The sequence below is a fragment of the Hippocampus zosterae genome, chromosome 13, assembly GCF_025434085.1.
Source record: "Hippocampus zosterae strain Florida chromosome 13, ASM2543408v3, whole genome shotgun sequence".
Lineage (NCBI taxonomy): Eukaryota > Metazoa > Chordata > Actinopteri > Syngnathiformes > Syngnathidae > Hippocampus > Hippocampus zosterae.
Window position 1 is genome coordinate 7,502,728 of NC_067463.1, and position 27,513 is coordinate 7,530,240.

Consider the following 27,513-nt stretch of genomic DNA (forward strand, 5'->3'; position numbering starts at 1 on the left):
CTGACGCAATGTATGTTTTTATCTCTCATTTGTTGTCATCAATAAACCTGCTTCAAAAGATGGACTTTTCCCTGGGTTTTGTTTGAGTTCGCCTTGGTGGGAGTGTTGAGATGTGCGCTTCGTTCGGGATGTATTTGGGAGAATAACGACGAGAGATGAATTTTCTTGCTTAACTCAAACTCGTGGCATGTTTATTTGCCGACTGCACAGGGAGCAGCAGCTTCTCATCACCACTGAACAGGAAGAAGTAATTCGCGCCGAGTACAGACCGGATATGGCGTAGTATCTAGGGTTCCCAGATCCGTTCAAAATAAAGAACACATCACATCATTACAGAAATGAGGATACAAGATATCGTTTCTTAATAGGGAGAAATCCGAAATGATATTTTAAAGTAACTATGAATCCCTATTTTCAGGTGTCCAATATTACTGCATGGACCTGAGTGGTTTTATGGGTGCATGTTAACGATAGGAAGTCGAGCCTCAGATTGAGGAGGAGCAGTGTGGTTTTCGTCCCGGCCGTGGAACAGTGGACTAGCTCTCTACACCCTTAGCAGGGTCCTCGAGGGTATGTGGGAATTCGCCCAACAAGTCTACATGTGTTTTGTGGACTTGGAGAAGGCGTTTGACCGTGTCCCTCGGGGAGTTCTGTGGGGGGTGCTTCGAGGGTATGGGGTACCGAACCCCCTGATACGGGCTGTTCGGTCACTATACCACCGATGTCAGAGTTTGGTTCGCATTGCCGGCAGTAAATCGGAATCGTTTCCAGTGGGGGTAGGACTCCGCCATGGCTGCCCTTTGTCGCCGATTCTGTTCATAACCTTTATGGACAGAATTTCTCGGCGCAGCCGAAGCGTTGAGGGGGTCCGTTTTGGTGGCCTCAGTATTGCATCCTTGCTTTTTGCAGATGATGTGGTGCTGTTGGCTCCTTCAAACGGGGCTCTCCAACTCTCACTGGAGCGTTTCGCAGCCGAGTGTGAAGCGGTTGGGATGAAGATCAGCACCTCCAAATCTGAAACCATGGTCCTCAGTCGGAAAAGGGTGGAATGCCCCCTCCGGGTCGGGGAGGAGATCTTGCCCCAAGTGGAGGAGTTCAAGTATCTTGGGGTACTTGTTCACGAGTGGGGGTAGGAGGGAGAGGGCTATCGACAGGCGGATCGGTGCCGCGTCTGCTGTGATGCGGACGTTGTATCGGTCTGTCGTGGTGAAGAAGGAGCTGAGCCAAAGGGCGAAGCTCTCAATTTACCGGTCGATCTATGTCCCAACCCTCACCTATGGTCACGAGCTATGGGTCGTGACCGAAAGAACGAGATCCCGGATACAAGCGGCTGAAATGAGTTTTCTCCGCAGGGTGTCCGGGCTCTCCCTTAGAGATAAGGTGAGAAGCTCAGTCATCCGGGAGGGGCTCAGAGTCGAGCCGCTTCTCCTCCACATTGAGAGGAGCCAGATGAGGTGGCTTGGGCATCTGATTCGGATGCCTCCTGAGCGCCTCCCTGTTGAGGTGTTCCGGGCATGTCCCACCGGGAGGAGACCCCGAGGAAGACCCAGGACACGCTGGAGAGACTATGTCACCCAGCTTGCCTGGGAACGACTCGGGATCCCCCGGGGAGAGCTGGAAGAAGTAGCTAGGGAGAGGGAAGTCTGGGCTTCCCTGCTAAAGCTGTTGCCCCCGCGACCCGGATAAGCGGTAGATGATGGATGGATGGATGGATGTTAACGATATTGTAGTCCCATCAGAATTCCGTGGAGCCCCGGCTAAACCCTCCAACATTGTTTTATATTTTATAACACAATCAAACCTCGGCTTTAGAACGGTTCTTTTATCAACCAAATCGGATGTCAACCATTAAATTCGGGATTTTTATGGCTTGGATTACGACAGAAACCTGGTGGTCTTCGACCAAGTTGAGCAAACCACTCGACTCCTCTCGGCTTCCTTACACGAGGAAGTCTCGTGTAACGTTCGTTGTGAGCAGCCGTGTTTGATGGTTGATGCAAATCGGACTGTTTTGTTGTTGTTATTTCTGCATAGTGTATTAGCCCCTCGTCATGACCTAATAAAATCGCATTGGATTTCGAACAAATCGCACTTCGAACAGCCTTCTGGAACGGATTATGGTCGAAAACCGAGGTATGACTGTATATTAATCCTTTTCTTAGCCCCAAAGATTTTTTCACTGAGGGAATATGGAAGCTTGTGCACAGATGGGAAAAGTTGGTGATAGTGCTGGGAGACTATTTTGATTTTTTTTTCGTTTTTAAGTAAGCTTCTATCTGTATTTGAAGTCCTTATACCGAATGTATATGTGGATACAGGGGTACACAAACATAGCAGTCTATACTTCCAATCCGCTCTGCGTGGGATTGTGTCGACTCTCATCGAGGCTCCTCGGTGGCATTGACAGTCATCCCTCGCACTGACCGGCTCCGATGTCCTGATGGGTTCAATCGCGTAGGGTTTGATAACGCACCGCTTCTATCGGCACTTTTACTTGGCCGAGATAACCCGTCCACCTATCAATATGCCGATAAAATGGAATGGTAGTTTTTGATCAAAGCTTTGTCCAATCATCTCGTCATCAAAGTTGAGCTGTCCGCACGTTCTCTCCTATCCAAAATATCCCGTGATCCCCGTCCCAACACCCCCCCCCCCCAAAAAAAAGGACAATGACAACAGAATGGTTTTGTGAAATGACAGTAGAACCATTTAATTTGTTTAAAAGTTCAGCATTTTTATATGTACGGTATATATATTTTTAAAACATTAGATCAAGAAGGCACTGACATTAAAAAATGTTAAATCACAGTTTCTGTGTTATTAAAGACATTAAATGATTTTTTTTTGCATTAAAAAAAAACCATAATTTTTGAGTGGTCAAGAAAAGAAATGACATCACCATTGGCAAATTTTCAGTGTTTCACCTGACATACAGTAAATGTGGCGTGATTTGCATCTACAGTACAGAAAAACATTACCAAAGGTAATAATGCCCACCACCTACAGTATATATTATATAATATCATAAATTAAGCTGTAAGATTTTTTTTTTTTAAGTGTTTGTTTTTCAGATGTGTCAAAGGTTTTTTATTTGTTTGTTTTTTGCGTATATTTACATATTAGGCTTTGTGGTGTTCAGTGGTGTGCCAGTCCTGGTACATGTCCACCAGACGGTAGGCCTCTCGCTGTCCGGACAACAATGCACCATGGGTAGTGGAATAGTATTTGCGGTGGGTGGCCTCGCCAGCGAACAGGAGCTGCAGGGGCTGACGAAAGCGAGAGAGATACAGTATTCAAGGTGAAAATGGCGTCTGTGTCACTGTGACATTTTGCGGGGGGAGGCTATCTGTTTTTCCCCATCATACATTCTGTCGCGTTTGTTTGACTTTTGGCTTAGTCACATTTCATCAAACCGGTTCATATCTTTTCATATATTTACATATTTATAATCTACATGACGGTACAGGTTTACAGGTAAACATTTAAACGTTATTTAAACAACGAGTTCACCTGACAGACTAATGACAAAAACTTGTGTCAGGCATACACGTTTTTTCATTAAAAAAAAGTCTCGTAACAGTTACCGGAGCCTTGGTGCTGTTGGCGTCAGGCAGCGGCGTGGCCAGCCTCTCAAAGTCTCCGCCACTGGAGCCCACCCTGGCAAAGGAGTAGGACCCTCGAAAGTATCGGTTGCTACCCCAGGAGGAGCGCAGGATGCGCCGGGGCTTTGGAATGTCGGGGTTCCCTGTAGATAAACAAAAGACGATTAGCATCATTTTACATGATATGCAGTCTCGATAGACTTCCATGAGACTGGACTTGCGTCTTGAGTGAATAAGGTTCTCCCGATTTGATTTAAATGCCTCGTACTTGGATTGCTTGAGGCCTGTTACTATGTCGTGTTTGTCAGAGTTCCTCTTTCAGTGGCCGGTGGCTTCAAGTGGTGATATTTTCACTTCCTGTCGATTTCAGAAACCGCATCTGACCATTTGACCTCCCCCCCCTCCTCCTCCCACTTGATTTTGTGTCATCAAATTAGTTTAAACTTGGCGTACTTACAAAGTAAGTGGAAAATGTTTAAATCGTCATTTTTTCATTTGCACAGAGTTTGCGTAAAGTTCGATCTCAAGCGTAACTTCCCGTTGTTTGACGTCATTCGATTGCTACACCTGAAAACAGATTGTTAATAATTGTGCTGTGACAGCATTTTTCAAACAGCGCTATGCTAATCACAAATCAGTGAATTAAATGTACATAATGTTAAAATGGTCTTCGTTTTTTTTAATCAAGTAAGATAAGCAGTCATTATGTACATTTACCTTTTAAGTACAGTACAAGGACTGCATTAGTGAATCAATAAAATTGTTACAAATTGATTACTAAAAGTGCACGCCGCAAATGTCATTCCTGCTTTCTTCTTGTTGTTTACATCGCGGGGCTCACGTGAGGTGTTTTTTTTTTTTTCTGGAACGTTATCGCTATAAATTACATTGCATGGTAAAATCCATATTGCGCAACCTATTCAACTTAGAAACAAAAGATCATATCTCAAAAAACAGATCTGCTTGGAACAAAAAAGTAGAGACATTTTTGTAAAATCTGTCAAATACGTTTCGGGACACATCAAGCCATCTCTGATTAAAATTTGCTATTGACCACTTGAAACAAAACACATTTGCTTTTACCGTATTTTCACGACTATAAGGCGCCATTAAAAGTCTTAAATTTTCTCCAAAATGGACAGGACGCCTTATGGTGCGGAGCGTCCTTTATATGCGCCGAGTTCCAAAATCTGACTGACAGCCGACACGCTGTTTATATAGAGAAAAGGCGGAAGTGACGGTGGCCAGGCATGAAAGAAGTCGGCCAATCAGGGAAGGGTGGGCGTGTATATATACATATATGGAGAGGGAGAGAGAGCGAGAGCGAGAGAGGGAGAGAGAGGACAGACAAGCTAGTCCGCCAATGGTGAAGGGTGGGCGTGTAAGTGGACGCCTCAAGCCAGTACCAACACTTGTATAGAGTGTGGCAATGTGCATTGTTGCAAAACAACTCCGGTTTTGGTTTCTAAGAACCCCTGAAAATAAATTCGACAAAAAGACACGCCTACGAAGCTCAGTTCAAACTTAAAGCCACCGGTTATGCTTTTGGCATGCGTCCCCATCTCACAGCAGCGGTGAAAAAAAAAGTCAAGCAAATGAACTCTGAGCTTGCCGTTATTCCCGGAGGCTTGACTAAAGAACTCCAACCGCTGGACATTGGCATCAACCGGGCGTTCAAAGTAAAGTTGCAAACGGCATGGGAACAATGGATGATCGGTGGCAAACACAAGAGTGAGAGGCAGCGCTTGGCGAGTTACGCCACAATACGCAACAACGAGAGGGAACGCGGCGTTTTTGATGGATTACGGTACTTGCACAATTGTTCAATTCTTTCTACACACACACGCGCTGCCACCATGTTTCGCTCTGTTCTTTACTTTCAAATGTGGGAAAGCTTCACACGAGAGAAATGTTGACTTTGCTGTTGGTACTCTTTCTTTCCGCTCGGCAATGCGTAGCAACTCACACTAGCATGCATTCAATGACAACTGAGATGTGCAGTCCTCTGGTTCTGATACAGAGGATGAGGACTTTGATGGATTTCTGGGTGATGATTGATCGAAAAACATGAGAACATTGTACGATGGCTAAATAAAATACACCCAAACTCAGTTCTGCTTTCGTTGCCTTTTTAAAAACGTGTTTTTATCTTATCTGTATGTCTTGGCGTGCTACCGTATGCTTCAAGCTAACGTGTTAGAGTGCGCGCATGCATGCCGTATGTTTAAGCTGCCGTATGTTTTACCACTGTAAAACTGCGCCCATTCGTACGATGCGTCCTGTGTATGTGTAAAATACAGAAATGTCACGCATTACTGAGACTGCGGCCATTAGTACGATGCGTCGAATAGTCGTGAAAATACGGTACTTAAGAAAGCCATTTTTTCTGGGCCTATTTTCTGGCGCGCTACAAGACAAACCAGTTACCGAATCCTAAGTCATGTTTGTGTATTTTCCGCACTGTCACTTTGAAATGTCAAGTTTTTGAGAAACGCGATGGAGATTTAATTTTGATCCGATTTATTGACTAAATCAGTCCCGGATGAATCGCTTCTTAAAAATCATTCGTTGGAGTGCTAGAAGAAACGGAACTTGGTCTCTCCTGATGCTGGTGTATATTCATTATTGAGCTCGTCGAGCATGGGAAGTTCAATAAATGTACTTCTTCATGACAATGGGAGTGCAGGTGTAATGTCGTACCTCTACCTCTGTCCTCAGCCTATCAGAACGCTTTGTTAGCCTATAGTCACCACCTGCCTTTGGGCATTTTTGCCACGACATCTTTACACGACAAACAGGACATTACCAAAAATACAGTAACTTCCGGACAAAGGGCAAGGGCCTTTAAAGTGGACAATGGACCTTCAGTACATTTTTCAGTGCCTCAAGACTAAAGTAAGCAGAGCGAATGATCAAATGAAATTACAGATGCACAACTTGCTTGCTCCCAACTGGCCAACAAAGATGCGTATTGTTATGCCTGCGAGGAGCATGAGGGCTCCCGTTACCAGCGAGGTTTTTGATCATCTCCAGTGCAAACATGTCGGTCCCAGGGGCAATTAAAAAATATCAAAGAAGACAGTTAGGTTCTTCGAGTTAACGAATCATCCCTCGTTTTTGTCAGTCAACGGCATTCATGGGCTTTCCGGGTTCATTTTAACTGGATTTATTTCAGCGTTGCTGTGCATCCGCACAGAAGAACAAAGGTCATTCGGTTGTTTGAGAAATGTATTTTACTGGAGTATACAATACTTTAGTGGCCTTTTTTTATTTTATACTGCACTTGACAATTCACACGTCATTCGTGAAAAAATACAAAAACTAATTAAAACTAACAGAAGCTTAAAAACAAAAATCTAAATGAAATTAAAAGCTATTAAAAAATTCACAACTATTATAGACGTGGAGAAGACGTTGACAACCCCACTGTCCAAAAAAAATCTTCACGCTCTGACTTTGTCACAGAATTAGCTGATATCCTGCACATTGTCGTCTTTACTGTCATTTCTCTTGCCTTGATTTGACTTGCACCTCCCAGACAGCTTGCGAGTGAACTACTCAAACTGACATTTTTATCAGGAGCCTAATCCCTTTTATCGCCCTAAACCCTTTTCTCTAATTCACTTTCTGCAGACTCGGGTCAATTGGTCGAGGCCAGAGTTGAAAGCAAACACGGTAAAGCCACATTTAGCTGTTATGCTGCACGCAGATGCAATAAGATAAGAAGTGAAGTCTGTCCCGAAAGTAAATGCTTTTAAATCCAGGTTCAAATCTTGCCACCCCCGCATACCGTTGACAATGAAAAAAATAATAATAATAATAATTTAAAAATCAAATTCACAGTATGGTCTTTTAGTAAATTTTAGAACCCTCCTTTTATTTCCTTTTTTTTAAATTTTATTATATTATTAAATATATTATTATTTCCTTAATTTACTTTTAAATGTTTTTAAAGTTTTCTGTTCATGTGTTGAATGATGTCAATGTACCTTTTTTCCCTCTGCTTCTAAATGTCGTTTGCTGTTGTGTTTTTTTTAACTGCTTTTAAGGTGTGGGTTTTGTTTCTGTGAAGCACATTGAGTTGCCTCTTGTACGGAATGTGCAATATGTAGATAAAGTTGCCTTGCCTTGCCTTATGGTCATCCTTGCTTTTAACACAGGGTCTCACTGAAGATGGAAATCGGAGTGTGTAACCACGACTCCTAATCTGCTACTGGCGACAAACCACTGGTAAATAGATGTGTAATTAAAACGCTAGTGATGGGATTAAACCCCGTTGACCAGACTGTGTGCAGCTGACAGTCAGCATCCGACTCCCGCTGGCCTCATGACAAGAAGCACTTCAGCCCACGCTCGACACTAACCTATTCCTGCTGCTGCTTACTGAGTCGAAACCACGGTCGTTCTCCATTTCTGCGCATCCTGGCACGAGTTGCCTTTCAAATTTGTTATGGTAGAAGTGCGTGTTAAATCTGGAGTGAATGTCGTCGAGCTTCATTTGTCGGTGGTTTGTATGTGTTGAAAGATTTCACGACTGAATACCGTCGTTAATGTACAGTAACGTGGGGTTATGACTGTGTACATGCTAAATGCATGGTGTTGATGCTTTGGTGGTTATTGTCTGGGTTCTTATAGACTACAGTAAAGAAACTAATCCAAACGAAATACCATTCTGGCGGCCCGTGGGCGACTGGTTAGCACGTCTGCCTCACAGGGTCAGAGGTGCGGGGTTCGATTCTGGCTCTGCCCTTCCTGTGTGGAGTTCTCCCCATGCCTGCGTAGCTTTTCTGTGGGTACTCTGGTTTCCTCACGTATTTCAAAAATATGCATGGAAGGTTAATTGAACACTATATTGTCCCTAGGTGTGATTGTGAGAGCAAATGCTTGTTTGTCTATGTGTGCCAAACGATAAACTGGCAAACGGTTCAGGGTGTACCTGGGGTAGGCTCCAACATGCCTGCGGACCTCGTGACATATTAAATGGTACGTACACCCATTTTAGGTTTCTTAAATAGTTTGGTGCACGGAGTCAACTCATCTGCAGCTAGCCACCCCCTTTTGACAAAACTCGTGTACACAAATCATCTCATCATGCTCAGAATATGAGCAGTTATGACAGTATAGTGTTAAAATATTTAAAACATTGTCAGAGCACGTCAAGATTTTATGACAGTTCAGCCACTGCATTTCTATTTACATTTTCTTTACAATCTCTCAAACATGCGCATATTTATGTAGTGAATGTATCAGAAATAAAGAAAAGCCAAACCTGCCTTTTATCTGATTCACGATGAGTTGCTGAAGTTGTTGACACACACTGCTTACTGGACTAACACTAAATGAGTCATTAAGTCAACACTGGTGTATTTTATGATGTCATTGGTCCAAACCTGGTTTTGTCACTGATGATGCGGCCGAATTTTCGTGCTACAGAGAGTCACCAAGCTGACCAACTTCTGTGAGTTCACGATGAACCCGCGTGGCATTAGCAGCTCGGTTCAACTCCGATTTGAAAGAGGATACCTCCTACGTTACAATTATAAAGTTAGTCTTAGATGGCTGACGACAGTAATCAGTGTGTGGTCCGTTCTTTTATTTCTCCTTTCCTCAAAGCACTTGTCCACATGGGAAGGAGGGAGCCAAGAGTCAAACCCAGAACCTCAGAACAGGAGCAGGTGCCTTGGCTCATATTCACTTACCATAATCGGCACACAGCGCTGTAGTTAGATTCTGCAACTGTACTGTTTTGATACGATGATCTGAAAGCAACCTTGGTATGAATATCTTTTCACAGTGAATGTGAAAATATTGATTCAAAGTCATGGCGCGTGGTGTTCTAACTGTACACCTCGGCTACTGTGTATATATTTGGAGACAATTACTCTCAAATGTTGAAGATCAGTAAAGAATCAATGCCTATTGAATGGCAATGAGAAATCTGAACAAAATTTAATTTCATCTGGCCCGTCAGAGGCGGCAGTATTTCTTCACCACATTTCCAGTTGGCACGGGCTAGTTAGCTAGACACGCATTCGGAATAGCTAAACATTTTCATCGTCATTCTGAGCTGCTGTTGTTGTTTTTGTGTTCGTTTCTTTGCATGAAACGTGGCATGCCCCTCACCCCTTTTGTTGTGCGTGCGAGCAGTCACCGTCACCCTTTAACAAATTCAAGCTAAAGATAGCGTTATAATGCTGGCTTTAAATCAACATTGGCAGCCAACTATGGGAGATAGCGTGTCTACGATTGGTGAAATAAATAAGTCAGTGGGCCGCCGCTATTCGCAGAGACTGGGCCGGCCCGCAAAGAGCAACAATCTCTCTGTTACTAAAGCCCATTGAAAAGTATTGGGTGAATTTATTTTATTTCCAACTCAAAAAATCTTCCAAAAAACGCAGATCAACCTTCAATGTGCGTTTTCCACAATAACAACAACAACAAAAATGGGTTAATGGGGAGGGGAATAACCCCTCAAAAACAAAACAAATATTTTTTTAAACATTGGGGGGAAAAAATGAAAAGAAATCTGTGATTATGAGAATCTGCGAGTATGCGGGTCTCCACTGTATAGACTTGATACAGACTCAGATGACTCGCTAACTAGATAGCTAACATCAATTCATATCCATTATTTTACAAAGCAGAGAAATAGCTAGCTACTGTTTTTCCTGAGAAATAAGTTATTTTACTTTTGTTCGACGTGGTTTGATTGTCTGCACAACAGTTGAGACAATTGCTTTATTTTCTCTTTACATTTACTAATTTACCTACCTAGCAACAAGCCGCAATATTTTTGCTCGTTATACCATCTGAATGTGATACCACCCGGAAGAATGTAAAGAGTGTCTGTCAATGAATTACATAACAAACAAATGCCGCATGGTACAGGGCTGTGCACTGCTAACAGAAAACAAACATCAAAATAGCGTAAATTCCTCTCTCTGATGTGAATCCTGTTTTTTGAAATAACACAATTTAGTCTGTTGCTTTCTCTTGGAAGTGGATATTCAGACCAATCAAAGACCGGCGGTGGGCTTAGCTGCTGCGACTGGTATAAAGGCGTGCTAAAAAGTGGGTTGGTACAGTACAATGTGTACTGACTGAGCCAAACCTGTTTGGGAATGTGGGATTTTACACGATGGCGACGACGAGATGTCTTACAAGCTTAAAAGGTGCTCATAATGCATTTTGTTTGTGGCTGTTCTGACCTGTAAAGTGCCTGAGCAGCTCTGTGCACGTCTCCGCGACAGTTTCATCATCGCAGCGCTCCATGTAGACGGCCTCCTCGCCACATATCCATCCACTCAGCAGGTAGCCGTAGCGCTCTGGGGGGTAGAGCACGTCGAAGTTGCTGATCTTCTTATACCACAGCTCCTCGGGGTAAGTCAGCTGTTCCAGCTGGGCCTCGTCTTCCCAAACAAACTGAATGCTGTTACACTCGGGGCTCCAGAATGGCTCGGCGTACTCTAAGAAAATCTTATCCGTGGTGCTGATGCCCAGCCTCTCAATGGCCAGCACCTTGTCCTCTGGTAGAGAAGGGGAGAACATGGCCTCGTGGTTGTACTTCATAAAACCTAAGGAGACGGTCACGATCACGTGGTCGGCCATGATCCACTCCTCGTCTTCGCACTCCACCCAAATGGGCTTCCCCGCCTTCGGCGGACCGTGGCACCCAGCGTTGTTTCGATTGTGGTTGTTGTCCCGGTTGAAGTCGTCACGCTTGCCGACCGACTCGTCACGCTGGGCAGAGTAATTCCAGTGGATGCAGCGGACTGGTTTTCTAAGGCAGATGGTATGAGGGGGGATGTCGCTGGCCAGGAGCTCCACGATCTTATTGAAGCCTGCGGGAATGACGTGATGCGCACCGGGGATCTCGGTCCACTCGCCAAAGTCACTTAGAGACACCTCATCCATGTTGGGTGAGCTGCTTTCACAACTCTCGACCTATGGAAAGACAACATTCCTTAAATTTGTGACAACCTTGTTAGCAACTTCACAGGTGGCTGCTGTCTTTGTGGAAGTTTCTTGAAAAAAAAAATACAAAATTGAATCAGTACCTCTAATGCCTCTACCCCCCCCCCACCCCCCAACAACTGACTCCAAAGTGCATGACCTATGCCCACACTGCGCTTCTCACCGATAATCTTCCATTTGCACGAGTGAAGTCGAGTTCTTACTGTATGTACGTCACAGTAATTTTGATCATTCGACGTCCCGTACGAGCACTAGGTGGATATTTGTAAGTAAAACTTGTCAGCCGATCAGTGAATGGCGTTTGAAGATGAGACAAAACGGTCAAGGAGGCTTTGCTTGCTGTGGACATTTCCTCATTGACCATCCGGTCCGGGTTTTCAGGAGGACTGTGTTCAAAATAGGCGGCCTGGTGGTCGAGTGGTTAGCGCGTGAATCTCACAGTGCAGAGGTACCAAGTTCGATTCCAGCTCCGGCCTTCCTGTGTGTTGTTTGCATGTTCTCCCTGTGCCTGCGTGGGTTTTCTCCGGGTATTCCAGTTTACTCCCACATTCCAAAAACACGCATGGCAGGCTGATTGAACACACTTAATTGTCCCTAGGTGTGAGTGTGAGCGCGGATGGTTGTTCGTCTCGGTGTGCCCTGCAATTGGCTGGCGACCAGTTCAGGGTGCCCCCTGCTTACTGCCCGAAGACGGCTGGGATAGGCTCCAGCACGCCCTGCGACCCTTGTGAGGATAAAGCGGTTCAGAAAATGGATGGATGGATTCAAAATAGATTTTCAATTAGTGTGCACCAGCTGTGTTTTGTTCCGCAGCTGTGGAAGACCGCAGGTGGTAACTCCCGCAAGGATGCCCCCCCCCCCAACACACACACACACACACACACCTTGAGGTACTGTTGAAGCATGGACAACTTGAGCTTCTTGGTATTCTCAGAATCATCAGGATCCATCGTAATCCGCTTGCGCACCACATCTCGTGTAAAGATGCCAACGCTGTTCTGGCTTTCGGCCTCAACGGGCTTCCCATGCTGGAAAAACTCTTGAGTCAGCTGGTACACCTAAAGGAAGGCAACAGAGGCAAACGAGACGGACCGTCATCAGTCTGCGAAAAGAGGAAGAAGGATGTGCCGACGACGGAGGTCAAATGAGGACGACAGCCACAGCGGTGAACTGGAATAGAAGTTTCAGGAAACCGCGCGACCTTTTCTCCATCCACCCTCCATTGGTGAACTGGAGTCGCTCCCAGCTGAATTCGGACGGTTTAGTCAAAACACGGGTCACATCCCACATTGGATGTAAAACCTCAACACGGCCATTTCAAATGCCAGGATGTTCCAGTTTTTTTATGTGTGGGGGCAGGAGGGAAAGACCAAGATGAATAACCCAGAGCTTTTAGAACTTGAGTTAAAAAAAAGAAGTCTTTGAGAGAAGAAATAAAAAAAATAATAAACTACTGAGAATGTGGCTGGGGAAGTGAGCAAGCTAAGTTGAGGTCAGCTGTGATGTTGAGCGTCTTTGTCTCATTTTGGTCACATTCTTTGTTTTTTGTTTCTTGTCTTGTGCACCTTAATTTCCCAGTTTCCAGTTCTACTTGACTCATGCCGCTGTAAAACACGTCTTTGCACGCAACGGATTAAAGAGTGAATTTTAGCCGTGGAGGTCACACTCCCTTTTTTTCAGTTGGAGAGATTAGTCGTGCCTCATGTGGGGCAATTTAGGTTTCTTGCAATTTGAACCGAGGGAAATTTGGATGAACAATATGATCTGTTGTGGCAGAGTTGAATGAAAAGTTGAAAGCTTTACAGATATGATTCTACTGTTTGCAGCCACACGAGCCGCTGGACGTCAACTCTGGCAAGAGATCAGACGGACAGTGAAAAGATCCCACTTGCAGAGAGGAGTCATTTAAGGTGGGTTGCGCATCTTCGGTCTTCGGGATGCCTTCTCATTACACGGCCCTCTTATTTGTGCATTGCAAGTCCAGGTGGGTGGCGGTCTGTAATTCTTTTTTTTTTTTTTGTGGGACTACAATGGAAATACTCAAGAAAAGAAGAAATACTACTGTGCTGAACTTCTTCACTTAATTTTAATAACATGCTTGACTCCTAATTTGCTGCATCCGGTTTTGGTGGGCTGGTGTGTGATATTTTGAAAAAAAAATAAATCCTTAGGCGCTTAGGGAAAAACAACAAAACAAGGGTTGTGTGTGTGTGTGTCACTTTCACCGCTTTTACAGATGTGTGCATTATACCGCCGCACTCATAATGTACAATGAAAGGCTCTATGATTTGCACAACACAAAGCGTTTGACTGTCATTAAGGTCTTGTCCCGCAAAGATGTTTGATTGGGCTCTCACTCAATGATGCATTTGTTCATAGACGATGATGGCAGTCAGGCTCCTGCTGTCCTCTCACCTCATTGTAAAGGTCGCTGAACTCCTCCACCAGGTCCTTGGGGATCCTCTTGCCAACATTGGTCAGGTAGTGAGCGACGCCGTTCTTGTTGTAGAAGCTGATGCGCTCGATGATCCTATCAACATCTGTGGTTTGTTCCAGCAGGCCGTTGTCTTCGGCCAGGTGGTACACGGGGTTCCCATTGCCGCCGTGGATCCAAGTCGCTCCGAGCTCCAAAGCCGTTTCACCTGCGAGACAATGCATCGGAATTACAAGGGGCCCATTCAGAAGGAATCGCTTCAACGCCTTTTTTCCAGGTGCGAAGCGAAATCCAGCCATATATTGTGTTTTACAATAATACTTAACTGTAGCTATAATTGTATATGTACCTGTAGATGGAAAAAGTGAAGCGTGCAGCGTCTGTGTCATTGAAATGCAACGACAACAATATACATTTACAGATATAAAGTGACAGACAGACAGCCAGCTTTCGCTCAGCCGTACCAAGAAAGTATATCCAGTAAATACAGCGTACTGTATTGGTTATATCTACCTGCAGGTGAAAAAAGAAGCAAAGTGTAAAGAGTTGCAGAAATTCACGAGTGCAGTCGTTGAATGGAAGAAAACGGGCTCTCAATTTTCATACTCTTTCCGATATTTGTCACGTTTCCGCTCTTTGTAATATTATAATATAGCTACACCGGCTAGGGCGATCCACTTCAATCTTGACGCTCATGCCATATTGTTTTTCCTTCAGTTAAAGTATGTACTGTAAATGTAGTGCCACGAGATATTTTCGGATAAGACCTTGGCCCCAACTAATGAGTCAGGTGATATCTTGTACTTTGTCAATTTGTCATCAATTAAAAACAACCTCAGGTTATTTTATCTGGCAGCAATGAGTGGTTAGACAAGACTTTCGTCTGTCAGTATAGTTTTTCTATACCCGCCCCCCCCTCCCCCCGGCACTTTCTCACCGTAGTCAATACTTTGAACTCTCCCACCGATGCGGTCTAAGGCCTCTAGAACTGTGACATCAGTGAAGCCCCTCTTCAGCAGGACCCTGGCTGCAGCGAGGCCGGCCACGCCAGCACCGATCACAACTACTCGAGGCTGCTGAGGAGTGCGTAGGCCGCTATTAAGAGGATCATCAGCGCCGTCTGAGGAGATTTCACAACTTTGCATGCCGTCAGAGCTCCTCTGCAACTTGGGCTGTTTGGAAAAGACGAATGAAAGTTGGTCAATAAGGGAAGCGGCCACACTGACTCAGAGGGCGTCAGGAGGTAAATGCAACACACAATCCAAACATCCTGTCATCAAACGTGCGCATTCTTCGATGACAAGTCCGATTTGGTTGCATGTGTGAAAGTATTGGGTCACTAGTTGATCAAAGGGATGTGAAAAAGTGAAAAAATACGGGAAGTTTTTTTCAAGCCGTCTTAAGACTTATTCAAGAATTGGGAGCTCAAGCGCAGATGGAAGATCATTGGTGAGAACAGCAATGGGGCTAGGAAAATACGCCACGCACTTGAGCGGTCAACGGTTTTTCGTGAATGTATTTGTTCTGGAGGATTTTAGAGGCATTTGAAGTCCGACCGTGTTTTTTGCGAAAATTCAACAAAGGTGGTGGCCACTTGTCATGTTGCTTCTGGGAAAGTATATGAATGTCCCAAATGTCTGAACATTTGATTAGGGCTGTCCTGCAATCCATGACTGAGTCTTTCATTCACAAGACTTAAATCTGTCATTTGAATAAAATAAATCACATGCAGTTCGATTGTAACGGAGAGGTGAAATGATGCATGACCCCACTAAAACGCGCTGCCAACGTGGCTTGACTCGTAACCCGCATTTACAACGCAACAACTTCTTGTTTTTCTGTGAGAAATCCTGAAACGACCCACAGTCTTATTCTATTTCAGTCAGACCCCAAGACTGGCCACAAATCGAAAAGAAAAAAGAAAAAGCTATTTCACATTATAATATTGCTAAGGGACATTGGCACAAAAAAAGCTTATTATTTTAGCGCACGAGGCTGAAAGCACGAGCAGCTGTGTGTGACAAATAGCTATCACTCGATAGACCGTCCTAACAGAAAAATATGAACATTTTGTCTCTTTCCAAGACGTGAGACACACAGACCAAAAGTGTCAGTCGCGACGTAGACACATTAGCATGCCAAGTGGGGGTTGAACATGTGCTTACTGAGGTCAGAGGGGGGGGGGGGGGACGGGACAAAAAAGCCCGCGTCAAACCACAGAGCCATGTCAATCCGTAGAAGCACCTGTTTGCCATTATTTTCATATGGCCCATCAGCAAACGCGCTAATGTGTTGACCTCGTTAATCTGAACATGTGACGTGGCCATGTTACCATCTCCCAGGAAATGGGTCAGCCTCCGCGCGGATTTCCTGGGGGATGGCTCTTTCTATTGGAGAAAGAAAGAAAGAAAAACAAAGCAGTCACAGTATAAGTCTATATACCATGCGGTATTTGACAATTACCAAACAAAAGTAGAAGAATAAATAAGAAGCAGTCGTCATGACAACAAAAGTGTTATTACACTACAACAAGGATTTACAGCACCAAAAGACCAACCAGAAATCCACCTCTTGGCTACAATTGTTGTCGCCGAGATTCTAGTTAAGGTAAGTCATTTTCATCCAAAAAGAATAACTTTCCTAAGTGATGAGTATCAGAAGTGATGTTATGGAAATTTGCACAGGGCGCATTCTGACGGCATACCAAGACTGCGTGTTTTTGAAAAGGCAGATGATGACACGCTCTGCTGTGATTAATTTCAGAATGCGGACTTTGTTATTAACCAATCAGCTCATGCTTAAACTGTTTCCAGTTCTACCACTGCCTGACGCATCGGGCACTGACACTTCTTTATAGGGGTACTTTGAATGACCAAGCAGGGTATTAGAACAACGTTCTGAGTTTCCCAATGCTCAGAGTGTAGCAGTGCAAGCTTGTAGCATATTTCTGAATGTAGTCGCAATTTTCTGACCAAAAAATAAATTCAAAGGAATCTATCAGGGACCAACCATGTCATATGTAATATGACTCCGGCCCGACTGATATTGAGGCTGATGCCAATTCTGATATTTGGCAGAATAAAGTTTCCACTAATCGATTAACTAATTAAATAGAAAAACAGATTAAATAACTTTTGGGTGCCTTAACGTTTACAATAATAAAGATATGAATGACAGGGAGGACATATGACTCTTCCACAATACTTTGTCATTCGTGTTTGCTTTCAAAACTTCGCTTGTAGCAGACGTGTGCACATTTTCAGCATGACGTCTCTGATTCACTGGTGAAAGGACACTTTGATCCTCTCGTCTTTCATCTATAACTGTATAATATAATATAATAGTATATGCAGGAAACTGGATATACTTTGTTGTTTGAAGCAGATTAAGATTGGATTAGATTTTTGGATTGGATAAACTTTATTGTCAAATGTACTCTATGTGTAACATACAGCACAGATTAAATTTCTTCGCTCTCAACATAAAACAAGATTGCGCGACTGTATGTCTTGTATTGTCTTATTTTGACTTCACGATGGCGCCACGAGAGCGGCTGCCTTTCCATAAGCTCCTATATTTTGTTCTTCTACTTCTTCCCTTCATAATTTTGCTGCTGTGAATTGGGAATCTCTCTATTGCGAGACTAATAAAGGTTTTCTTGTCTTATTTATGTGTTCACGTACAAATAAATAAATGAACCACTGACCTAGCCCAAAGGAAGTCAGATTTTTTCCAATTTTAAATTAGCTATCAGCCAATTACCGTAATCAGTTGGGCCTTAATTATCATAACACAGTATTTCTTGTCACTAGTATGATAATTTAATAATGTTGATGGACTCTGGAGGTACAGTATAATAGACTGTTTAATTTTCAACAATTGCCCAGTACGAATAAAATATATTTTAAATTGTTTATGTAGATTTTCTTTCGTTTTTTTTTTCTTAGAGACGGTACATCATACATTTAAAAGTTTTTCTTTATTCTGATTTTGCCTGGTAAAGCTTACAGTTCTATCTAGATTATTTATTTCTGCGAATAAATGGGATACTGGTCCTTTTGAGAAATGTACTGTATATTTGTGATGAATGAGGCAGACTGAAAAAGAAAAACATCCTCTGAGTTGTACTGCAATTTTGTAGCTTGTTAATACCGCCGCCACACTCTTTTCACCATCACGGCAGATTAATGTGTGGGCCGCGGCCTTGGGTAGATAGGGAGCTCTGGGTGAGGTGGCGTAAGACGGGAGGTGGGGGTTGGGGGGGGGGTCGCCACCACTGACCTAGAAATGAGAATCTACAATACATCTGCCATTGGACTTTTGATTTTTAAAGGAGCACAGTCAGCCCTTCTTACAACTCAATTGCTTTCGTCCGCCCCCCCCTCTTTCTTTATTATTATTTTTTATTCCAGCTGCATCCACAATCCCATCTACAGTCATTTTAGAGAACTGGCTTCAACGACAACAAACGGCCCTCCTTGCATCAAGCGAGAACACCCCCCCCCCCCCCAGCAAAAAGCAGCTTAATCTCGGCAGCTTTGAGTCAAAGGTTAGACATTCCACACTTTAGCCCCAAAGATGATGGAATGTCATGTAAACAAACACACACACAAACACTTCTTCACGGGACACCATCTGAGGATGCAACACCACATAAAAAAAAAGGAGTGATGAGTGAATTTATTCACGTTGAGTATGTGTTTTGAAGTAGATGAACCCAAACAATTAACACCCAATTGTGACTGGCTGGCGATCACTTCGGAGTGTACGTCGCCTCTCACCCAGTCACCTGGGATAGGCCCCAGCACACCACTAATGAGGATCAGCAGTATAGACAATGGATGATTGAATCAAAAACGCACATGATTGGTTCCAATAGGACAAAGAAATATTTTTGTCACTCTGATTAAAGTAGAGTTCCATTCGTTTTCAGCGAATGGCAGCATAAAGACTGGACCGGTCACTTGACAAGACGATCCGCATCTTAACACTGGTTGCATACACTCGTAATATTTCCACTTTTTTTTCTCTTCATTTTTCTTTTTGTATTTTGTATAATTTGTCGTCAGTAGAATTGCGCTGGACGTTTTTACCTTTGTGCCTTGCTATGGGATGGCTGTAGACTTTTGTGTGTGCCTAATAATCATGTGTGAGTGTGTTCATTTGTGTGTGCGTGTGGGCGCATTTGGGTGGGGGGGGGGGGGGAAGACAGGTGCTGTAGATACCGTACTCACACTCACACACATTCACACAATAGTGACAGGAGTCCTTTTAAAATAATCTGTCAAGATGATGAATGTAATCCATGCAATTAATGATTCATAAGTATTGTCCCACACTGATGTCATATGTATGATTCAAATAAATGACGTCCACCCTTTAAATCCGAGGGGTGCCTATTTGTCTGCCGCAGTAAATATTCTCTAGTACGGACTCGTGTTTGCGCTGTCCAATTTGTCCTGATAACAGAAATTCCTCATTTGGGAAATGAGCATGGTACATGTCCTTTATGAACCTGCAAGTATGTTGACAAAATGCATGTGTAACAACACAATCAATAAAATACAAAAATATACTGTCCAAAAACTGTTGATATAACAAAAACTGCAGTACAGGTGTATCCCAAAAAAACCACAACAGTAAAATACATACAGTATTTTAATGTTGATTTTTTTGTCTTGGGGAAAAAAAAATGTGTATTTTGGATTGTTTTCTTGGATGCATTCTTTGGTTTATGACCATGTTTGCCTGTGTGTCACACAGTTTTCTTGCTAGTTGCAAGTAACTGTCCCGTTGATCACCGATGTCTGGTAATTCTTGTGCATACTGAAGGATTTTTGTTGCCATTTACATTGCTTCCTTGCTGGACGGTGGCTTGTCATCAGGAGTTGAATCGATGCCTTGTTTTTTAAAGTTTTGTAAATTTGCGTCTTTACGACTCCAAGTGTCTGCTGGATCTTTTTAACTTTGTGTCCAGCCTCGCTCAAACGGATGCATTTCACTCGCTCCGCTCCAGTCGTTACAGTTCTTCTACGTTTCGATGCGATGATCTACACGACGTAAGTGAATAAAGTTAAAATCATTCACAATTACAGTAAAATACACTGCAATAAAAACTCACTTACACATCGTCGTTTAGAATCTGATGATCGAAAAACGCGAAGTGAAAACTAATTTCAGCGTCAGTATTTTCCGTCGCATCGGGTGGCAGTTGCGTTTATTTAAGCTCCGGCGGCATTACACCTCCATCCGGGTTACGGGTGGTGGAATTTCCGCTTACACAACTTCCGGTAACACGTAATATCGTAGTCAAAATGTTAATGTATAGGTTTTTATTTTATTATTTTATTAGGTGAAGGATATTCCTTTCCATAGAATTCCGGGGATGGGAATATTTACTGTATGTCAAAATCCAGTTAGACCAGCTGGGCCTCAAATTAGACTTGCTTTTTGTGAGTCTAAAACTGAGTCTACTTTTTGTAACTACATTTGCAGATGTGCTGGGAGTTGAGCCAGAAATGCCCACTGGGGGTCGGGTGTATATACCAAATTGACAACGAAACCATTGTCCCTGCATGAAAATGAAGATCAGAATCAGAATCCCAGAATCATCTTTATTGGCCAAGTATGTAGAACACACAAGGACTTTGTCTCCAGTATAACACGCTGCATTAGTATCATCGTAAACAAGGACATGACAAAGAGGTATGCAAGGACATATTGTAATGTAAGTGAGACAATGTGCAAAGTATCAAGCAGAGCTAAAGTGAGCAGTGGTAGAATACAATACGATGACAGCGTACAGTGCGGGGGATCCAGGAGGATTTTCCGTGCCCTTGTCTTGATTCTTGCAGTGTGCAAGTCCTCAAGAGTGGGTAGGGTGGTCCCAATGATTTTTTTCCGCTGTCCTAACTGTCCGTTGAAGTCGGATTTTGTCCTTTTTTGTGGCGGCCCCGAACCAAACCGTGATGGAAGAACACAGGATTGATTCGATGACTGCCGTGTAGAACTGTCGTAGCACCTCCTGTGGCAGGCCATGCTTCCTCAGCAGCCTCAGGAAGTACATCCTCTGCTGGGCCCTTTTCAGGATGGAGATGGTGTTGACTTCCCACTTCAAGTCCTGAGAGGCTGTGATTCCCAGGAACTTGAAGGTCTCGACGGTTGACACAGGGCAGTTGGATAGTGTGAGGTGCAACTGTGGAGAAGAATGTTTCCTGAAGTCCACGATAATCTCTACAGTCTTGAGCGTGTTCAGCCCGAGATTGTGTCGGCTGCACCAGAGCTCCAGCTGCTCCACTTGTTGGCGGTACGCAGACTCGTCGCCGTCTTTGATGAGATCGATGACCGTGGTGTCGTCTGCGAACTTTATGAGTTTGACAGCTGGATCCGTTGAGGTGCAATCGTTTGTGTAGAGAGAGAAGAGCAGTGGAGAGAGGACACATCCCTGTGGGGCTCCAGTGCTGGTGGTGCATATTGATGATGTTGTTGCTCCCAGTCTCACCTGTTGTGTCCGTCCCGTCAGGAAGCTGAGGATCCACTGGCAGATCGTAGAGGACATACCGAGGTGGAGTAGTTTGGGGGTGAGGAGTTCCGGGATGATGGTGTTGAACGCAGAGCTGAAATCCACAAACAGAATCCTTGCGTAGGTCCCTGTGCTGTCGAGGTGCTCGAGGATGTAGTGCAGACCTATGTTGACTGCGTCTTCCACAGACCTGTTTGCCCGGTAGGCAAACTGGAGAGTGTCCAGGTTTAGGTGGTTCAGCATAAGGCGTTCAAAGGACTTCATGACCACAGACGTCAGGGCGACAGGCCTATAGTCGTTCAGTTCCGATGTTGCCGATTTCTTGGGAACTGGGATGATGGTAGACTGTTTGAAGCAGGATGGGACCTCACACAGCTCCAGGGATCTGTTGAAGATTTGTGTGAAGACCGGAGCCAGCTGGTCAGCACAGACTTTCAGGCAGGAGGGGGACACTTTGTCGGGCCCCGGAGCTTTCTTGATCTTTTGCTGCTTGAAGAGCCGTCTCACGTCCTGTTCGTGGATCTGTAGTGGAGAAAAAGAGGGTGGGGGGTAGTTAGAGTGATTTCTGGTAGAGGTGGGTGTGTGTGGGAAATGGGGGTGTCCTTTTCAAATTGGCAGAAAAACATTTTTAGTTCATTAGCAAGACCCTTATTGTTCACTGTTTGGGGGGATGGCATTCTATAGTTAGTGATTTCTTTCAGGCCATTCCATACAGATGCAGAGTCGTTAGCAGAGAACTGGTTTTTCAGCCTCTCTGCATAGCTTCTCTTAGCGATGTTAATTTTCTTTGTCAATTGGTTTTGGGCGTGTTTGTACAGTTCCCGATCTCCACTTCTAAATGCGGCCTCTTTCTCTTTCCTGAGTTGCCTGAGTTTGGGAGTAAACCATGGCTTGTTATTGCTGAGGGAGCGGAAGGACTTCGTTGGTACACATATGTCCTCACAGAAACTGATGCATGATGTTACAGTGTCCGTGTATTCATCCAGTGTGCTCGTTGACGTTTCAAAGACGCCCCAATCAGTGCAGTCTAAGCATTCTTGTAGAGCTAGCTTTGCTTCATCTGTCCATTTTTTCATAGTCTTAACAACCGTTTTAGCACATTTGAGTTTCTGTCTGTATGTAGGTATTAAGTGGATTAAATTGTGGTCAGAAAGACCCAATGCTGCACGGGCGACCGATCGGTATGAATTTTTGATTGTTGTATAGCAGTGGTCTAGAATGTTGCCTTCTCTGGTTAAACAGTCGATGTGCTGCTTATATCTGGGAAGTTCACGGTTAAGATGTGCTCTATTAAAATCGCCCAAAATGATCAGGGGGGACTATGGGTATTTTAGTTCAAGTTTGTTTACTTTTTCGGCTAGCGTTTGTATCGCCGTGTTAGCGTTAGCTTGTGGCGCAATGTAAACACTGACTAGTAAAAAGGAGGTGAACTCACGTGGCGAGTAGAATGGCTTGCAGTTTAAAGACAGCGACTCCAGGTCCGGGCTGCAGTGTGCGTCGAGCTTCGTGACATCAGTGCACCATTCTTCGTTGATATAGAAGCAAATCCCACCACCTTTCGATTTACCTGATAGCTCCGTGTCGCGGTCGGCACGGAGAAGGTGGAAGCCGGGTAGATGTAGCGCGGAATCCGGGTGGCGGTCACTGAGCCAGGCTTCAGTGACGCAGAGCGCAGCAGAACGTGCAAATGTTTTGTTGGTCTTTGTGAGGAGAAGAAGTGCATCCATCTTGTTTGGCAAAGATCGTAGATTAACAAGATGGATCGATGGGAGTGGGGTTCGAAATCAGCGCTGCCGGAGCATGACAAGCACGCCGGCTCGCTTCCCACTCCTCCGGCGCCGTTTCCATGCTCCGTACAGCGCGGCCGCTCCGCTCGCGATTAGCTCAGAAAAACCTTGTGGATTTTCGTGTGCTGGTGAAAAAAGACCGAGCGTAGACTCCCCAACGCGGAGCAACTTTTCCCTCGTGTAAGTAAGCCGCTCAGGGTCGCCAAAAACTAACGAAAATGACAAAAACAGGGATAACACTAGGGAGCGTGTGACCGAGGCTGCCATACCTGTCGGCGCCTTTCTACTATTTATGATGAACCCGCTTTTACGCCAAGAACAAACTACTTTCTGTCACCAAAATATCAGGTGTCTTATGGGTGAGGCTGCTTTATGTACAACAGGGGTCCCCAAACTATGGCCCACGGGCCGGATACAGCACATTTGACCCGGCCCTCTTACCCTCTTGTTGTCCTCGGGTCAAAATGACCCGTCACTGTGTTAAAAACGCCCCAAAAACCCCCTAAATGATAATTTTTTAACTTGAAATTTTATGACTTTTCCTAGATTGTCCCCAACTGCAGAAAAATTGAAATGTTTTTATTCACATTTCCATGGAAGCTGTACAAAAAAAGTACAAAGGTGGTCTTCGGGGCAAAATGACCCATGACGTAAATAGGTTTGAAATCAAGGTCACAAAGTTATTTACACACCATAGAATGTTTCAGTGTTTTAGTTGTGGCTCAGATCAATTAGTAGAACACGTGAACAAGACGGTAGCAGACATAAACAAGACAAGATGGGTGGCGTTCTCGTAGATGGCAGAACTCTTTTTTTGTGGATTTCAAGGGGCTGTAAAGAGAGAGAGTTGTTTAGTTATTATTTATTTCCCGTTTTTTCTGTGAAGAACTCAGAGAGGGTTATTTAGTTATTTATTTCATTAATAGTGTTATTATTTGTTTCCTGACTTTTTTCTGTAAAGAACCTGGAAAGGGTTATTTGGTTATGTGTGGCTTTCTGGGAAACAATACATTTTTTAAGCTCCCCTACGATCGTTGATGTTACAAACTGACACCGGCCTCCCATCAGAGAAGGGAAAAGTTATGTGGCCCTCACAGGAAAAGGTTTGGGGACCCCTAATGTACAACATGGCCCAAAACACACTAAGACTAGACTTGCACTGGCACATACGTTTCCACCCATTTTCACGCCGAGCGCACCTGTGCCAGTCGACTAAAATGGGCCCCAAAGTCTTACTGATCTGGTTAATAAACACACCGTTTATGCTGCCTGCGGGTTTAAAAAAAAAAATCTTAACGGTTTTAAGTCACATCAGGGGTGTATGTAAAGGAGCTGGATTGATCACATGGGTTTAACTACCGTATTTTCACAACCATTCGCCGCACCGTATGGTTGGGCGCAGTCTCATTAATGGGTGCTATTTCTGTATTTTACACATAGACAAAACGCTCTGTATTATTGGCCGCAGTTTTAAAGTGGTAAAACATACGGCATGCATGCACGCACGCTAAAAACACGTTAGCTTGAAGCATACGGTAGCATGCCAAGGCATACAGTTACAAGCTAAAAACACATTTTTAAAAAGGCAACGGAAGCAAAGCTGAGTTCCGTTGTATTTTATTTAGCCATCGTACAATGTACTCACGTTTCACGATCAATCATCAGCCAGAAATCCAAAGTCCTCATCCTCTATATCAGAATTGTGCAAGTACCGGTAATCCATCAAAAACGCCGTGTTCCCTCTCGTTGTCAGAGTCACTCTCATTGCCATGTGGCTCCACAGAAATGTGCCGGCTTTGCCAAAAACTCGAACAACAGTGCAAGCAGACACGTTCATCCAAGCAGCCACAATCCATTCGCAAATTGTGGCGTCACTCGCCCAGCGCTGCCTCTCACTCTTTGTAAAGTTGTGTTTGCCATCGACCATCCATTGTTCCCATGCCGTTCGCAACTTTACTTTGAACGCCCGGTTGATGCCGATGTCCAGCGGTTGGAGTTCTTTAGTCAAGCCTCCGGGAATAACGGCAAGCTCAGAGTTCATTTGCTTGACTTGGTTTTTCACCGCTGCTGTGAGATGGGCACGCATGCCAAAAAGATAACCGGTGGCTTGAAGTTTGAACTGAGCTTCATAGGCGTGTCTCTTTGTCGAATTTATTTTCGGGGGTTCTTAGAAACCAAAACCGAAGTTGTTTTGCAACAATGCACATAGCCACACTCTATACAGGTGTTGGTACCTGCTTGGTTGCGTCCCTTTAGCGTCCACTTACACGCCCACCCTTCACTCATTGGCGGATTTCTACCCCGCATGCCTTTCCTCTCTCACGTCTGCCTTCTCTCTCTCTCTCTCTCTCCATATATGTATATATACACGCCCACCCTTCACCGATTGGCCGACTTCTTTGCCGCATGCCTGTCCACAGTCACTTCCGCCTTTTCTCTATATAAACAGCGTGTCGGCTGTCAGTCAGGTTTTGGAACTCAGCGCATACACAAGACGCTCCGCATCATAAGGCGTCCTGTCCATTTTGGAGAAAATTTAAGACTTTTAATGGCGCCTTATAGTCGTGAAAATATGGAAATTTGGAGCTAAATTAGATGTAATTAGTAACTAACCACTCGAAACAGATCTGTGGATAATCCAGTGTACCGTAACTTCGGCGCCACTATGAACTAAGGCCACAGTAAAAATGAGTCAATGAATGAATAAACAAAATATGAAATTGTCTGACATTCTTATCAGTCTATGCAAGTGTACTTAATCATGTGTCCTGGATAAATCCCAAATCTGAACTTGTTCGTCATTGTTACAGACTGTTAATAATTGTTAGTAGAAAAGGGTGGTCGACGAGTTACGTTATCTAACTCGTGTGTGCGTGTGCGTGTGTGTGTGCGTGTGTGTTTGCGCGCGCGTGTGCGTCACGTAGAACCTGCGATGCCACAGTGGCAGCGGGACACAAACACAAGTGAGTTTTCACATCATCAGCATACAAAGAGCATTTTGTTCAAATAAAAGAAAGCAGACAAACAATAAGAGAAATATGCCGCGCGCGCACAGGGAACCAAACAGTATTAACTCACTTCAAAAGCAAACAAACGAGAGCGTATCATCTGTTCTCTACTCGGAAGTCTTTTTGTGTGTTTGCGTGACACCGGTGTGAGAGGGTTTACGGGACATGACTGAATGAGACTAGCCGTAAACAAAACGAGGGGGTTCTGTTTTGGCCCCCCCCCCAAAAAAAAAAAAACCACGAGCCCTCGTGTCATGTCTCCAGCCGCACTTACCCGAGTGTCTCGTCGTCTTCACGCCGCTAAAACGTCACGCTGTGGCACCGCCGGCTCGCTTTTGTGCCAATGGTTCGCCTGCAGCACACCGGCTCGGTTTTTGTATGAATGCGTTCAAACCAGAAGCAGCCAGTTTTGTGCAGAGCCGCTGCCTCCTCATTGGTTCTATATGAGCGAGGCGTGACGTCACGGACCGGCCCACCGCGCGCACGCTGAGTGCTCGCAGCAAAAACAAACAAACCCCGAATTGGGGCGGGCAATTATTTTCCCAGGGGGGCCAAATGAGAAGCAGGAAATATTGTGAAGGGCCGGGCCAAAAGTTAGAAATAGAAAAAAGAAAATAAAATAAAGAAGATAGCACAATGTCTTTGTATGCCAGTAATAATTCTAACATTCTCCTCCACCATCACACTCAGCACCGGTTCTCCTCAAGGATGTGTACTGAGCCCCCTGTTGTTCACGCTCTACACATTTGACTGCTCTCCGACTCTTATTAGCGGTCCAGTTTGCGGAACGTTTTTAACATGAAAACATTCAAATTCTAGGAAATGTTCATTTACTCGAGCCACAAGCAATTCACTCTGAGCATGGAAATTGCCAGAATCAGACTGAGTAAGAATCGCTTCCTTGTTTTTCAAAATCTCATAGATTTGAGTCTTTCCGACTCCAGGCGTCTCCTGAATGTTTCGTACTTTGTTACCCGCTTTGTTTAATCAGATACATATCACTTCCCTTCTATGGTCATTACTCTCTCCCGCTTTCTTCGTCTTTCCCTCCCTCCCTGTGCTCTGCAACTTGAAGTAACTGCGCCACCTGGTGTTGAAATGCCTGTCATTACAAGTCCGAACGAAATGAATGCAATCAAACTTTAATTATGCACCAATCTTTGGCGGGCCGGATTAAAAAGACCAA

The 27,513-nt window shown here is 44.3% G+C and overlaps 1 protein-coding gene across 1 annotated transcript; it reads right to left on the reverse strand.

Moving 5' to 3' along the window:
* Positions 1-2,681: 2,681 nt before the first annotated feature.
* Positions 2,682-26,743, reverse strand: smox (spermine oxidase). Its single transcript, XM_052084716.1, has 7 exons — positions 26,602-26,743; positions 14,948-15,182; positions 13,992-14,218; positions 12,461-12,634; positions 10,811-11,546; positions 3,585-3,745; positions 2,682-3,266 (listed from the first exon to the last, which is right to left on the reverse strand). The coding sequence occupies exons 2-7, from the start codon at positions 15,153-15,155 to the stop codon at positions 3,120-3,122; spliced, it is 1,653 nt and encodes a 550-aa protein (XP_051940676.1). The 5' UTR covers positions 15,156-15,182; positions 26,602-26,743; the 3' UTR covers positions 2,682-3,119.
* Between the last annotated feature and the right edge of the window lie 770 nt (positions 26,744-27,513).